Source organism: Eschrichtius robustus, chromosome 3 (genome assembly GCF_028021215.1).
Source record: "Eschrichtius robustus isolate mEscRob2 chromosome 3, mEscRob2.pri, whole genome shotgun sequence".
NCBI lineage: Eukaryota > Metazoa > Chordata > Mammalia > Artiodactyla > Eschrichtiidae > Eschrichtius > Eschrichtius robustus.
This window is the reverse complement of record NC_090826.1, coordinates 20979452-20995522: the sequence shown is the minus strand read 5'-3', so window position 1 is coordinate 20995522 and position 16071 is coordinate 20979452. Positions and strand designations below refer to the sequence as shown.

General features: G+C 48.1%; 1 protein-coding gene across 3 annotated transcripts in view; it reads right to left on the bottom strand.

Annotated features, from left to right (window-relative positions):
* Nucleotides 1–6152: 6152 nt before the first annotated feature.
* The window catches only part of DHDDS (dehydrodolichyl diphosphate synthase subunit), a 32406-nt gene continuing 22487 nt past the window's right edge, over nucleotides 6153–16071 (bottom strand). The window contains exons 9-15 of one of the 3 annotated variants that reach the window (XM_068539217.1): nucleotides 13159–13398; nucleotides 9747–12442; nucleotides 8690–8734; nucleotides 8457–8486; nucleotides 8040–8090; nucleotides 7511–7606; nucleotides 6153–7013 (exon numbers count right to left, since the gene is read on the bottom strand). In XM_068539217.1, coding sequence (XP_068395318.1) covers nucleotides 13159–13398 — 240 coding nt within the window. In that variant the 3' untranslated portion in view covers nucleotides 6153–7013; nucleotides 7511–7606; nucleotides 8040–8090; ... (1 more) ...; nucleotides 8690–8734; nucleotides 9747–12442. Of the gene's footprint in view, nucleotides 7014–7510; nucleotides 7607–8039; nucleotides 8091–8456; nucleotides 8487–8689; nucleotides 8735–9746; nucleotides 13399–16071 lie in introns of all 3 variants that reach the window. The other 2 variants (XM_068539218.1, XM_068539216.1) reach the window with 2 other exon arrangements.

The window sequence follows — 16071 nt, the reverse complement described above, 5'->3', positions numbered from 1 at the left end:
GAGGGCCAAGGGAAGATGCTTTTGAGGCTTGGTGTTTGTCCACAGGAATGATCCAGTAGAGGAGAAATGGATAAGGCAAGAGAGAAAGGGGACACCTGCATGGGTTTAGTCTTACAGGAGCTGAGAGGGATGGATCTGGATGACAAGCTGAAGGCTTGGACTTAGAGAAGAGAGGTCTACCCCCGTAAGAGGAGGGGATGCAGGTGGTAGGGGAGGAGGTGGGAAGATGAGGGGGCTCCTCTTGACTGCATCTTCCATGACTACGAAGCTTGAGGGGAAGTCACCGATGAGGACGGAGATGGGGTGTTGCAGAGGGGAGATGAGGTAAAGGTGTGGCACAGGTTATCTGAGAGGAAAGGTGAATCTTTTAGGGAAATGTAAGGGGGAATATAACATTATTTATCTGTTAAATTTTTTTTTTTAAAGGAAAGATTAAATCCAACAAAAAGGCCCATCAATGAGAAGGGAGGGCATAAGGCAGAGAATGATACAGGAACAGAAACTAGACTTCTCTGAATACATCTTGTTTTGTAGATTAGACCTGGAACTATGTAATTACTTTACATAAGCAAAATTAAACTAGGGAATTCCCTGGCAGTCCAGTGGTTAGGACTCCATGCTTCCACTGCAGGGGGCATGGGTTCAATCCCTGGTCAAGAAACTAAGATCCTGTAAGCCACACAGTGCAGGAAAAAAAAAAAAATTAAACTAAAAAATTCTTAAAGAATGGAAAAATAAAACAGGTTAATAATATAAATGTGTATCCAGTTAGAAGCAAGCCACACAGAGAGGAAGTATACTAAGTAAGTTTAAAACCAATTGCAATATGAGACCCTGTTTGGATTCTCAAACAAAAAAATTACTTAAAAAAAAAAAAAGGGGCTTCCCTGGTGGCACAGTGGTTGAGAATCCGCCTGCCAACGCAAGGGATACGGGTTCGATCCCTGGTCCAGGAAGATCCCACATGCCACGGAGCAACTAAGCCCGTGCGCCACAACTACTGAGCCTGTGCTCTGGAGCTCGTGAGCCACAACTACTGAGCCCGTGTGCCACAACTACTGAAGCCCATGCGCCTAGAGCCCGTGCTCCACAATGAGAGAAGCCACTGCAATGAGAAGCCCGCCTGCTGCAACAAAGACCCAACACAGCCAAAAATAAATTAAATAAATAAATTTATTTTAAAAAAAGACCTTTAGAAATTTGAGAACTTGAGTATTTCATATTAAGGAATTAATGTTTTTGATATGCTAATGGTATTGTATTTTAAAAAGTCCATATCCTTTAAAGATATATACTGAGGTATTTATGGATGAAATATGATGTCAGGTTATGGTAAGAGGAATAAGCAGACAGTGGTATTAAATAAAACAAGACTGGCCACGAGTTGAAAATTACTGAAGCTATGTGATAGGTACATGGGGGTTTGTTACGTTATTCTACTTTTGCACATACTTAAAATTTTCCATGACAAAAAAAATGAAAAAAAATTTTCCCAAAGTTCACCATGATTTAGGCACTCACTGGAAATGAGTGATGATGGGGAGGGAGGTGGGTAGCTGGGCTAACTTTCAGGATGATTGCTTGAGGGATGCTTTTACCAGATGTGGGACCAGCAGGGGAGGTCAGTTTGTGAAGAACAAGATGAGTTCCATTTTGGTCACGCTGAATTTGGGGTCCTGTGGTATGTCTAGGTGGGACTGCACAGGAAGTCAGTGCAAATACTAAACTCAAGACAGATGTGGGGGCTTCCCTGGTGGCGCAGTGGTTAAGAATCCGCCTGCCAATGCAGGGGACGCGGGTTCGAGCCCTGGTCCGGGAAGATCCCACATGCTGCGGAGCAACTAAGCCCGCGAGCCACAACTACTGAGCCCGAGTGCCACAACTACTGAGACCACGCTCTAGAGCTCGCGTGTCACAACTACCAAACCTGTGTGCCACAACTACTGAAGCCCGCGCGCCTACAGCCCGTGCTCTGCAACAAGGGAAGCCACCGCAATGAGAAGCCCGCGCAAGACCCAATGCAACCAAAAATAAAAATTAAAAATAAATAAATTTATAAAAAAAGAGAGAGAGAGATGTGGGTGGAAGATGAACATGTGAGTCACTGGATGACACCACTATGAGAAACTGTAGAAAAGGGGGTCTCAAAGGGGTCTGAGTGGTCATAAGGCAAAGACCAGGACAAATGGTGTCTTAGAAAATAGAAGGCCCAGAAAGAGGTCTAGAACAGTTTTTAAAAGGAGGGAATGCTTGGACCTCACACCATATACAAAAACTAACTCAAAATGGTTCAAAAACCTAAATTTAAGAGCTAAAATTACTTAAAACTCTTAGAAGACGTAAGTGTAAATCTTTATGACCTTGGACTAGGCAATGGTGGATTTAGATATGACACCAAAGGACAAGCAACCGAAAATTAAATAGGCTAAGATTCCATGCTCCCAATGCAGGGGGCCCAGGTTCAACCCCTGGTCAGGGAACTAGATCCCACATGCTGCAACTAAAGATCCTGCATGTTGCAACTAAGACTCGATGCAACCAAATAAATAAATAATTTTTTTTTAAATGGGCAAAGGATTTCAATAAACATTTCTCAAAAAAAAAAAAAAAAGGAATTCCCTGGCCGTCTGGTGGTTAGGACTCCATGCTTCCACTGCAGGTTCGATCCCTGGTCAGGGAACTAGGATCCCACATGCCATGCGGCAAAAAAAACCAAAAAAAAAAACAAAAACAAATGGCCAATAAGCACCTGAAAAGATGCTCAACATCCTAGTCATTAGGGAAATGCAAATCAATACCACAATGAAATATCACTTCATACCCACCAGGACGCCTATAATAAAACAGGAAAGTATGTGTTGACGAGGATGTGGGGAAATTGGAACCCTCATACATCGCTGGTAGGAATGTAAAATGGCACGGCTGCTTTGGAAAACTGTTGGTTCCTCAAAAAGTTAAACGTTAAGAGATACCATATGACCTGGCAATTCCACTATGTATATACCCCAAAGAACTGGAAACACGTCCACACAGAAATTTGTACACAATACTCATAGCAGTATTCATAATAGCCAAAAAGTGGAAACAACCTGAACGTCCAACTCATCAATGGATAAAATATGGTGTATCATCCATATAAGGGGCATTTGGCAATAAAATGAAGTACATGCTACAACACGGATGAACCCTGGAAACATGCTAAGTAAAATCAGCCAGTTGCAAGACTACCTACCCTAAGATTTCATTTAGATGTAATGTCTAGAATAGGCCAATCTAAAGACAACATGGAGGGCTTCCCTCGTGGCGCAGTGGTTAAGAATCTGCCTGCCAAGGCAAGGGACACGGGTTCAAGCCCTGGTCTGGGAAGATCCCACATGCCACAACTAAGTCCGTGTGCCACAACTGCTGAGCATGCACTCTAGAGCCCGTGCTCCGCAACAAGAGAAGCCACCGAAATGAGAAGCCTGCGCACGGCAGTGAAGAGTAGCCCCCGCTCACCGCAACCAGAGAAAGCCCGCGCGCAGCAACGAAGACCCAACACAGCCAAAAAAAAAAAAAAAAAAAAAAAAAAATTAAAAAATAGACAATGTGGATTAGTGGTTGCCTAGGGCTGGGGGGAGGGGGAATGGGGAATGACTGCTAATAGGTATGAGGTTTCTTTTTGGAGTGCTAAGAATATTCTGGAATTATTGGTAATTGTTGCACAACCTTGTATTCTAAAAACCACTGAACTACAGGCTTTAAAATGGTGAATTTCATGGTGTGTGAATTATTTCTCAACTTAAAATAAAGGTGGGGCGGGGGGGCTTGTGCTCAGCAGTGTCAAATACTGCAGTGTCAAGCCGTGCAAGGTGAGGCTTGGAGACATCACAGGATCTGAGTGTAGCAGTAATTGTCCACTCAACCCTTCTTCTGTCATCATCTATCCCTCCCCTATTTAATTTCAATAATCCTGTCTGAATCCTAAACAGATTCTGTGGTTCCATCCCTCTTGCCATGATTGGTTTAAGACTGGGCAGGTGACCTACTGCTGCCCAATTAGACACAAGCTACTAAGGCACTTCTGGGAAATAATTCATTATTCTTTTTTTGGCCACGCCAAGCAGCACGCGGGATCTCAGTTCCCCGGCCAGGGATCACCAGGGAAGTCCTGTATAATTCACTCTTCTTAAGGAGAAAAAAAGAAACAATCTTCTGCCTCTGGAGACTGGTGTCAAGTTGAGGTCTGGAGCAGCTGACTTGGAGGCTGAGGTGGGTGGACAATGTTCTGAGGGCAGCAGAGCAGCAAAGTTGGAAAGAACCACCCGGGTCCTTAGAACCACTCTACCTACCTCAGGACTTCTCTTAGGAAGATAAATCCTCCTGTTTTAGCCATTTGACTTTTTTTAAAGAGCCAAAGCAGCCTAATGCAGGTTACTGGCGACTCTTCCCAAATGGGCTTGGAGACAGGACTAAGGGGAAGGGAATCCATTTTTATATATCTCTGATTATTTTTAGTTCAGGTCAGGACTGCCACTGATCAAGCTATTACGGCTGTCTTAAATGTCCTCACCAGGTTTTCACATTTGGTTTCTTGATTTTTAAGCCCAGGCACTCTCATGGTCCACAGCCAGTCAAATCAGCAAATATTTTCTGGGAAGGAAAAAAAAGTTCAAGTTCACTCTCCTCATCCTAATTTCTAGGTAACACAAAAAAATGGTTACTACTGAGTATAACCCAAGTCAGTCACTTCATATCTGAGTCTGTTTCTTAGCTATCAAATGGGGGTAATACCTACACAGGATTGACCCAAAGATTAAAGGAGAGCATCTGGCCAAACTTCTAGCATGGTCCATGGCTCAACACGTCTTGACAACCTGAACTCTTAACAAATACTGATGAGATAACCCCAACTGTGGCTTTCCTCAAATCCTGCAACTTCTGTGCACGTAACAAGTTGCCATACCCCTACTCCTAACAGCTGTATCAGGCTCCACTCTGGAAGATGACACCATCCCGGAATAAAAATTAACAACCTACATCCTAGAACTATTTCAGCAATAATGGAAGCAAATGCCTGGAAATTGCCTAAGTGGGCAAACTTTACTTTATCTAAAAGGTGCCCCTTAAAAGTCGAACTCAGAAATTATTCTTGACTGAAGTTGGGGGTTTGAACCAGGACTTTGCTACTCATTAGATGTACTCATAACCGCTTCTCTTTAGATGTACACATAACCTTGAACAAGTCTCTTCATCTGAGCCGTTTCCTCATCGGTAAAAAGGGTGTTAAACACTTTACACAACTGCATTACACAACATTACACAACTGCATTACACAAAACTCAAAGTTTTGTCTCAAAACTGAAGATCAGAGATAATACACAGAAAACTTATCAATGAAGAGCTTAACTGATATGAAAGCTCTACCGTTTTGACTAAAGGCATAAACAAAGCAACGTAAGATTTTTTTAAAAATAGCCTCCAATTTACTTTATTCCTCTCAAACAACAGAGGTGACCCATGAAAGCAAATTCAAATTGCAAGCATCAATTTATTACAAGTTCTATTTCCTAACAGATAACTTCTTGCTATTTCCCTAGAGGAAAGGGGTTCTCTGCAGCGTCTCCAGAATAAGGCAATCAGCAAAGTCCCCATTAACATCTTTGCTTTTGGAGCTAGAGCAGTTTACCAGCAAGGACAAGAATTTAATCAATTCACAGAAGACTTGCAGGTCTGCTCAACAGCAGGGTGCCATCTGCCTTACACATCTTATGGCCAACTGTGTAGACACAGAGGCATTTTCTTCTCGCACAAGGACTATATAGCCGTATCTATTAACTTGCCAATTCTACAGAGATTTTAAATGTGAATGAAGTGGAAAGGCTCTTTTACTATCAGCTGCCAGGCCAAAACCTCAGATCTACCAAATACCTGCATTTAAAAATACACTTCAGGTAGTGCTACACAACCAAGTACAGAAACCACTTCTCTGCTCCCAGCCTCTCACCACCAGTCTACTCCTGGGATCTTTCCCAATAGCACTGTGTTCTACAGATGGACCATAAAGACTGACTGTGCACGGAACCTCTACACCTCACACCAGAATGCACCCTGTCCCAAGAGACTTGGAGAAACCAGGCTCCCCCACTCCTGGGAAAAGATTAGAGGCAGCATTCCAAGTCAAACTGTATCCAGCTTTATTAAAGATACTTTTCATAAACAATCATGGTATTTCAGGCAGGACATGGGCAGACAATCGTTAACAGTATACAACAACTTTCAAACTCCCTTTTGCAATGGACTACCAAAATCAGAAAGCCACTATAAAACCCAATGAAGTCTTCATGTGATGCTCTGAACAGGGAAAGTTTAGAGTGAGGGCTGACATTTCACATTTAGTATGTTGTTTAACAACTTTTCACAAGCCGACCCTGACTTTCAGGAAATGGAAATGAAAATGGCGAAAGTATCAATCTGAAGATCCACAATCTAAAAAAGGAACCGCTGCTCTTTTGAGGGACGCCATCTCATTGGTGACAATGCAAAGTCAAGATTGCCTGACATACTGGTAACCAATTTTGGGGGGTCAGGTTCCAACAGGTCTCTGGGTTTAAGGGAGTCAAGTCTATGCTGAAGGTGGAGAGGGAGAAGAGGACATAAAAACTAATTTTAGTTTTTCCACACCACAAGGCGTTTGTGCCAAAGTGGCTACTGTGTGTCAACATCAAGGAACCCCTCCTTCCTGGGAACCAAGAGGAAGTCTCTCAAAACCAGAAGGGAAAGGTGTTTTTTTCCCACATCAATCCAGCTGCAGAGACAATCTATTAGTGACATGTGCTCTTCCCCCAAAAAACAACAATGAAGTGTTCTGTATGCTAACAACATAGCTTAAAAAAAAAAAAGTAAAACAAAATTCTGCATTTTTATAAAACTTGATAAAAAATAGTATTTCAAACTGTACAGTCACCAGAAGTACACAGTTATCAAAAATGCACACTTCACTTGGCATCTCCAGCACCTTCAGCTTTCTGTGCCTAGAAGAAAAACAGACAGATGAATACAATATGTAGACGTGGAAACGATCTTCATTCATATTTCATTTATACCATTTCTTTGCTCCCAGGCCAAAGTTCAGGTTTTAGGCACTTTGACACTGAGACTCAGTACTTCTTTTGAAAATGACTTGGCAGGTAACTTTGCTAAGTCACTTCCCCTCTGGACTTTACTGTAAAATTGGGGAAGGGGGCACACCAGTATTACAAGATCTGAGGTTATTCCCAACTTGAAAACCATGGTGTAGCATGAGTGCAACACCTAAGGACAGGACAAGGCTCATACCACAGCTCTCTTTATTGGACAGCAGAGACTTCAAGAATCCAGATTAAACTCACAGAAAAAAAAAAACACAAGCAAACTCCAGACTAAAAGGCACACTTGGAGTGATACAGATGCAAGAAAAAGGCCATAAAAGCTTTTGGGATCATTAACTGATTGAATGGGCAGACTTAACATAAAGTGAAAATAGTTGTACCTGGTCTGTTTTGGCATCTCCGTTTTCTGCAGGGTTATTCCCATCCTTGCCAGCATCAGCTTTCCCCTTTTTCCCTTTGGGTACCTTCTCTCCCTTCTAAAATGGGGAGATGGGGGGAAAAAAGCTGTTTCTCCTCATTTCATGTCATCGGGATACAAGTCTACAAAAGCTCTGCACAAGTAGGATTGTTTATCAAATATAAGATACACACATAAACTATATACCCTCCCCCATTCACAAAAACAAGGCCAAATTGTGGTCTTCAATACACGGAATTCTTTATCTGAGTGTAAATAATAGAATAAGACAGCTTAAACACTTGCACTTGTTTAATACCCAAGTGTACAGTTTACTGTAAATTGAAGACAGAGTTCTTGGTTAAAGACCAGTCCTATTAACTTTGTCAAATCTCAACTTTGTGTCAACAGATGAAGTTGTTATATAGCAGGTCTCCCTGTCAGCAACATGGGAAACTGTTCAGGCTTTTATGTAAATCCTAGACGCATGTTTGTCTCACTGTCCTACTCACCTTTGCAGGGGCCTTTTTAGGCTTGGGCTCTGGCTTTGGAGGAGCAGGTTTCTTTTATTTGGGGAAGAAAAGGGAAGCAGAGAACATTAGTACAATGGACCAAAGAAAACAACCCACAACCAAACCACAGCACCACTGGCATAGAAGTTTCTCCTACTTTGTAAAGTTTGTGGCGGGCTTTCCATTAGAACTTCATATCTTCAGAAACCCACTCAAGTAACACTTGGAAGTGTCCCACTTTGGCTACAGCCATCACAATTTCAGAACCAGCAAATTCCAAATGGGCAAGAGTCCATAGCAGAGTAAGTCATTCAATACCAGCCACTGACCGTAATTCATGGGAAGCAAAGGGAATCGTTTTTCAATGCTTTTTAGTTTCAGGGAATAATATGAAAATTTAAAAGCACACACACTTACAGCAGATAACCTGGCAGATCTTCTCTGTGGCTATTTAAAAAAAAAATAAAGAAAGTTACAAATAGGACAGTTGAACCACTTAAAAACAAAAAAGTTTTGGAGCTAAACTCTTCTAGACTATAGGAAGTAAAAAGAGCTTACTGAGGCAAATTCAGGACTATGAATATGGCTAATTACCACTAAAGGAGCCCAAGGCTTTGTGAGACTCCAAAAGCAGTGAGAATAAGACTTACTTCATCCTTCACCTTGGTTTTATCTCCTTTAGCATCCCCTTCAGCCTATAAAAAACAAGCAAAGGCTAAGAAAGTTGCAGCTTCTGAAGCAGTTAATGATTCAGTAAACTTAACAAAGTCCTAAAGGGGGGAAAAAAAAATCGAAGGCAATCTTGTACACAACTTTCCTAGGACATACAAATCCTCAGTTTGTGGCATCCCCAGCTCCTATGCAAATCCCCGAAGTGCTCAGAAAGCTCTAGGAACGCTCGTAAGTGTCAGCTTCACACCCGGTGTGGCTCATAGCGCGCAGGGACGGCGGGGCCCCGCGAAGCGCGCGCAAAGCTGGAGCGAGGCGCGCGAAGTGCAACCCGCGCCGCCGCGCCAGGCAGAAGCAACAGCTGCACAAGGAGCAAACAAACCCCTCCGGAGGCGGGGCCCGAGCGCCGTTGCCATGGCAGCCGTCGAGGGCGGGAGACGGGAGGTGCACGCAGCCGGGGGAACTCGTGGGCGGCAGCGGCGCGCACCGGGGCGAGTCTCGTGCGCGGGGGCCGTGGGCGGCGCGCGGTGGAGGTGGGGCCACACTGCGAAGTCCCGCCCCCAGGGAAGAGGGCGCCGCCCCCTCACGGCGGCGGTTTTTTGGCGGCAGCGCGTTCCCCCGCCCGCCAACCCCGAATGCCGCCTTCCCGCCTTTTCGGGTTTGAATTGCCCGCCCGCGGGGAAAGGAGGGGGGGGGGGCCTAGCGGTGGGGGGAGGGGGCGCGGGGCGGGCACGTCGAGCCCAAGGGGAGCGGGATAAACAGCCGCCAACATGGCTCCTCCCGCCGCGGCCGCCGCTCCTCCAATATGGCCTCTGGCGCCCGCGGGCAGCCAAGCCGCGCAGGGTTAGCCCGGGGCCGCCTGACACCGCCTCGAGCTACCGCGCCGGGGGGCTGAGCCTGCTCCAGCTCGCCGGTGATTCGCGCTTCCCAAAGCCGGGGAAGCGGCGGCGGCTGCTGCATTGGTGGTGGTGGTGGTGGTGGTGGCGGTGGTGGTGGCGGCGGCGGCGGCCCAGCGCCTGGGGCCCTCGCGCCACGTACCTTTCTCTTGGGCATGGTGGCGACGGCGGCGGGACGTAGGCGCTGGACACGGGGATGCAGTGGCGCGCGGCTTTGGCCAGTCCAGGGGTCGCTCTCGCCTCTTCTTCACACTGCTCGGGCTCCGGGGGGGTTTATAAAGTTTTTATAGCGCTGGGAGCCCCGGACCGGTTAGAACCGGATTTCACCTCCCGCCGCCGCTCATTGGCCCAGCTGGGGTCACGTGGGCGGGGTTTAAACTCACCTCCTCTGGAGGGAGTGAGGAGGGGGGTATGGGGGGGAGGGCGCGGGAGACGGCGGCGCGCCTAGGGGGTGGGGGCGCAGTGGGGGAGGCGCGCGTCGAGGGCAATAAATGAGGGAGAGTGGTGCGACTCGGCGGGTTCTGGGTTTCGGCTCCCGCCAAGAGCTGGCTTTTGCAAACTACCAAGTTCCTTCCACCTTATGCAACCGAGCTACCCACTTCTCCAAGCCATGCGACACTTAGGGCGCATCTCAGCCGCTTTCCTTCCTGTTCCCGCTGGGGGCCCCAGAAGAAGGGTTTGCTAGGCCTGGCCGCACTGCCCTTCTCCGCCGGAGGCGGGAGGAAGCGCGCGGCTTGGAGGCACAGGCTGCAGTTCCCAGGGCCAAGGCTGACGCTGAAGTGGGGAAAGAGCGGGGAAGCCAGCTCGGTGCAGCCGGACGTGCATCCTTCCAGGCTGCCACTCGGAGGACGCCTCTCGGGCACCTCACCTGGAAGGCGGTCCACTCGAGGTGGGGTAGGGGTTCCAGGGGTAGACTTTACACGCAGAGGTGCCTTTCGGGTGCAGTGGGGCAGGTAGGAGCTGTCCTTTCAGCACCCGTTGCTCAGCCGCCTCCCCAAACACCAACGAAGCCCCCCCAAAGCCTGTCGGGTGGCTGGCTCTCTTAGGTCCTTGTATTCCTGGACCTCAGAACCCCGCCACCGAATGACAGAGAGTGGCGCCAAGAAGGCCTACTAGCACTCCCCTCCCTCTAAGCTTCACCCGCTTCGGAGACATGAAGCTCAGCTGCCCCCACCCGATGCAGCCACCAACCCTGGGCGCTGCAGACGCAGCTGGCGAAATCCCTCCTTCCTCACTGGCAGGCTGGCTGGCTTCCTTTCACTTGCGCGAGGGAAAAGGAGGGTGGAGGAAAGCGTCCGGGCATTAGGAAACAAGTAGAGGTACAGGTGTTGCAATGGAAAAAGGGCTCTTCAAGTGGCTCCCCCCCCCCGCCCCCAAAGCTAGGGATCCTGGAGGTAGCCAAGTGCACCTGAGGGAGGTAGACAATTGCTGCAGCAAAACATGATCTTCTGTTGCACTGTTCGCAAACAAGTTTTACATCTAAAAGAATTTTTAAAATTCTATTTGACACCCTAGAGAACTCAACACGATAAATATCCTCAACTGGGGGGGTTGGCTCACAGGTGGGAGGACATTTAAATAGGTCTCACCGAGTTTCTTGAGGCAAGGGTTGAGCTGGTTTGTACAAATCACACCGGTAGAAAGCAATCACTGAGAGTTCATATCAACTATTTGCAGTTCTTGTTCCTGAGCAGCAGCGATCCCTCGGCCTTCTCTTTCCACCCCTTACACTGCCTCCTGAGGCAGCCACTCCTCACCCCTCCCCACTGTGTACCTTTCCCAGAATACAGGACCTCAGGCCAAAGATATCAGCCCCATTAATCACCTCTGCTGTACCCCAATCATAGTTAGGGAAAGTCAGACCCAGAAAGGAGGCAGGACTCAACAACCATGCTCACAGGGCAGATTCCATTTGCTGCTTCCAGCCCCTCATTCCCGCCTTAATTGCAGGGCTCTGCATTATAGCCGCATAATTCATGCCTCCCTAATTAAGGCTGTCAACAGCCCCATTGTAAAGCTGGAAAATGTACAGCACCTGCTCTCTGGGAACCCTGTGCCAGGGATTGGTAGTGGGGAGTGCCAGGTGTGTGAGTGGGGGACTTGCCAAAGGGTGCATTGATTGGCTTCTCAATCGCAGTGCCGGGCATTTATGCTTGATTCTGGGAGCAGGGATGATGGCCAAAAGGTCTCTTGTGCCAGGTATCCAGGCACAGAAAGGGGAGGAGACTGGAGTATAGGGAAGTTAGAGGTTTTAAAGAATATGCTCTTAGCACTGCTTGCAAGATCCTACCTCTCCCCTAGAGGGAGGTGCTGGGAAACTGTGCAGAAAGTAAAACGGGAAGACTAAACAGAGTAGCCTTTGGTTGGTATTACTCGCTGGTGCTTGCTGCTCTGGGGCACCTGAAGCACAGAGCTGCTCAGACAGCTCTTCAAAGGCACTAATCCTCTCAGCAGCTCTGCAGCGAGGCCTGGCAGGGAGAGGTAAGGAAAAGGACACAGCCCTTGACTCGGCCCTCTTCTCCCTGCTGGGCAACCTTGGCCCTCACAAACTGAGACTCTGCCATGCTGGGAATAAATCGTCTCACGGTCTACTTAGGGGGCCAGGTCAAAAGCTGAGAAAAGCCTCAAAGGCTGTAGAGGTGGGAAGCAGAGTCCGAGATGCTGAGGGCAGGAGGCAGTCAGTTGGGAGAAGTGCTTGTTTCTGTGCTCTTGGTCCTGATGTGATCCAGGGAAGGTGGCCTGTGCTGGATTAGATTCACCAGGGCCTATAGGTCTTCTGTTACCCTGTAGCCATGGAGGGGACCGGTCTCACTGGGGAGTGGAGCCTGGCCCCATGCCCTGCAAGAGGAGGAGAAAAGCTTGTGTGGGCTGAGTCGACAATAGGTAATTGGATTGTAATCACCCGCCTGGCTTCCGTGCACCATTGGGGGCGCTGCTTTCAGTGAGCAGTCAGCACTGTGTGGTGGGAGGGGGTAGAGATTCAATAGCAAATCCCAGGTGGAGAGCCAAGGGGGAGGAGCAGCAGATGGGCAAATTTTCTTTCTGTCTCTCCCTCCCCTTCCTTGCCTAAATAACGCTGGCTGCCTATTAGCTATTTACCAGCAGATCCAAGGTGGGTCCACATCTTTTGTGAAGACTAAGATGGATGGGTAAAGGGCTAAGGTTCTGGGGAGACCTCTTCCCCGAAATTCTTTGTGTTGAAGGATGTGCTGGTGGAAAAAGACAGTGCACCTAGGAGTACAGGTAGAGGTGGCAAAGATGGAAGGGCTGGGGCCCTCTGCTCTCCGAACCTATTCGTGATCAGAGTTTGACCTGGATCAGAGTTTGGGTTTAGTGTACTTGTGAGAGACTCTCACCCTCAACCCTCACCAGGGGCACTGTCCCAGGCAGCCCAAAGATATCTATGGCCAGCAAACCTGGCCTCTGGGGCTCCCTTGCCGAGCAAAGGAAACACAATTCATCATCAGGAGGGAGGTACCTTTCACCAAGAAAAGAAAGGGGAGTGGGGCCCTAGAGGCAGAGGGCAGGGCAAAGTGGCAGGAGGCCAGCCTCACTCAGGCTGATGCAGTGCCCAGACGTGCCAGCCAGTCAGCCCGCTTGAGTTCTAAGGCCTGCAGGAAGCCTTGGACCCGCTCTTCTCGTCTGGCTGAGAGTTTGTGCAAGCGTGTCCGTCGGAGCTGGGCGTCCCCACTGGCCTGGAGCCCCTCTTGCAGCAGCTGTTCTGTCACTGCAGCCTGGTCCCTCTCCAGCTGCTGCCTCTTCCGATCCTCTGCATACATGTCTCGGGCCTTCTGCTAGAGAAAAGTGGGGATTGGGGTGGGGAGATCATTTTTAGGCGTGGGTGGAATTGGGATGGAGGAGGTAGGGGTGGGGCACAGGACAGGCCAAGTTAAGTGGAACAGTGGGAAGTCTGTAGCAGATTTGGAAAGATCTGGGAGTAGGTGTGCAATGGGTGGTGCCCATGTTGTATAGGCAGGGCAGTGGCAGTTCTGGATCCATCTTGGTTTGTTTTGGGTGGGAGTTTCTATATTTCTTGAAATTCTTCTCAGGTTTGCACTTGGAAGGGAACAAGACAAATGTGGGTGTGACTTCTGGTTCCCCCACCACCTAGCTTTGTGGCTTTGGGCAAATCCTCTCCTAACCTCACTTCTTCATCTGTAAAGCGGGGGTTGTGCCTACCTTGAAGAGTGGTTTTAAGGATTAGAGATAATATATGCAAAACCCCTCCAGCATATTAGCAGGCTCTCAAACAGAAACAGCAATTTTACAAGTTATTACTGCCTATTCTCTGATGCAAGGAAGGTTCTATTCCTGCCTGGGGCATATCCAGTGGGTCATTTCTTTGGTTTCCCAGGTCACGCTAAGGGTGCCATCCTCCCAACTCCCTAAAGTTATCTTTCAGACTTTGGATCCAGAACTGCCTCTCATATGGAGACCAGGCTGACTCGCCCAGCAAATGACCCTCCTGTGAACATTATGAGAAGCAGGTTCAGCTTTCTTAAGCCACTTACTTCATCCTGCCTCTAGAATAGGCACTAGTGTCCACAGTCCACATTTTCTGTTAGAAAAATGAACCCCTGAAGGCTCAGTGGAGCCCTCAGGCTCCTGGAACCAGTTCTGACACCAGGTAAGTGATTATATTCCTTGGCAGCACTTCTCATACCCTGTGTGTCTTCAGACAAACCATAAACTCCTAGAGGACAGAGACTGTGGCTTTTCCTTTCTGGCACTTGGGGCACCCTGTACGTGTGAAGTGCTCAGTACACTGACCGTATGATCCCAGGAGGACACGGAGGATGCTCCTGGCACAGAAGGGGAAAACCCTTTTGGAGCAGAACCAAGGCCTTGCTGTGCCTCACTGATGCTCTCTGCTCCTGCCACTCTAACAGGCTGCAGAACCTTAGCACCAGAGTCCCTCCTGCCGAACCTATTCCATGTGTGAGAAACTCCCATTTTGCTGCCGATTTGGTATCCTATACCCTTTGTGACCCTTACCATATTCTACCTTGTACTGTGGTATCTGGGTACCTGTCTGTGTCCTACTCAGCCTGTGAACACCTGGATTGCTTTGTTTTAATCCTTTAAGGAATATCTTACATGTACACAAGCACTTCATCTGTTGTCTCACTTGACCCTCCCAAAAGAGCTAGGGAGGTACTTTCTATCTGCTGGAGACAGACATGGAGGTTCAGTGTAGGGAAGTGATTTGCTAGGGTCTCTCAGCAATAAAGACTTACTGCATGAATAAAGATGACAAATGAAAAATCTGGAAAATCCCCCCTCCAGGCTGCTGAAAGATCCAAGGCATTCAAGGGTACTCTTCTGCTATGATAACGAACTCCCATATGGAGCTATGAAGACTAAAACAAGCTTAAAAAGTTGCTGCTAAGGGTCTTCATCTTGTTAGAAGGGCTTCTTCCTGGCCTTAGTCAGGAGGAACCCTGGGTCCTACATACAAGACTTTATTGGGGGTATGGAAATGCACAGGACGTAGTCACCGCGATCCATGTGCTTACAGGCTGAGTAGGACACAGAGATGCACCCAAATACCATAATACAAGGTGGAATGTGGTAAGGATCATCATGGAGGTAAGAGAAAGGGCCATGCAGTTCGGAGGAAAGAAACTGTGGTTGATGAAGTTCAAGGGGACAGTGAAATCTCATGGGCAGGCAGAATCTGAGCTGAGCTTTAACCAATAGGGAAGATTCAGATAAAGGTAGAGTGTAGTGGGGGAGGAGAATATCAGGCGGGGGAATAATGGGCAAAGACTCAGGAAATCAAAGAGCGTGATCAGGCCAGTGTGAGTCTGCCTGGAATAATGAGGTTTGAGAAATTTCTGTCCAGAGGACTCCCTCACCTCTCCAAGCCTATTTCTTCATCTGCAAAATGGGGATGATAGTGTCCATCTCACTGGGTGGTTTGAGGAAAAATGAGATAAGTGCCCAATCTGGTGCCTGGCTATTATTAACAGTTAGCCCTTCTTCTGTCACCACTGCTTGTGGCTAGGGCTAAGTAGGCTAAGTCCTGGCTGAACAGAAAGGATGAGGGCACTGAGCCACAGAAGGAGGAAATGCGGAGCTGGTTAAAATTGCTCCATGAGGCTCAGGCTTTTTCCAAATGGCAGCCCTAGACTGAGTGCTGAGCAGGGAGGCTGCAGCCAAGCAGATCCTGGCCCCTAATTTGCCAGGAATCAGCGATTCACTGTTAGGACGACAGAGTCAGGGGAGCTCGTAAAGACCATCAGCTCTAGCCTTCTCATTGTACAGACAAGGACACCAAGGCTGAGGTGCGGAGGGGCTTGGCCTAGGTCACACAGTGGGTTGAAGTTCCCTTGGTTTCTCCACTAACATAACTTCTTGAAAGATCTTTGGGAAATGTGTTTCGTGCCTCTGGATAAGCTGTACTTTCTAGGGGTGGAGTGGGGAACCAGTGGCCTGCATCTGGGCGCCTCTGTGCAACCTCCACA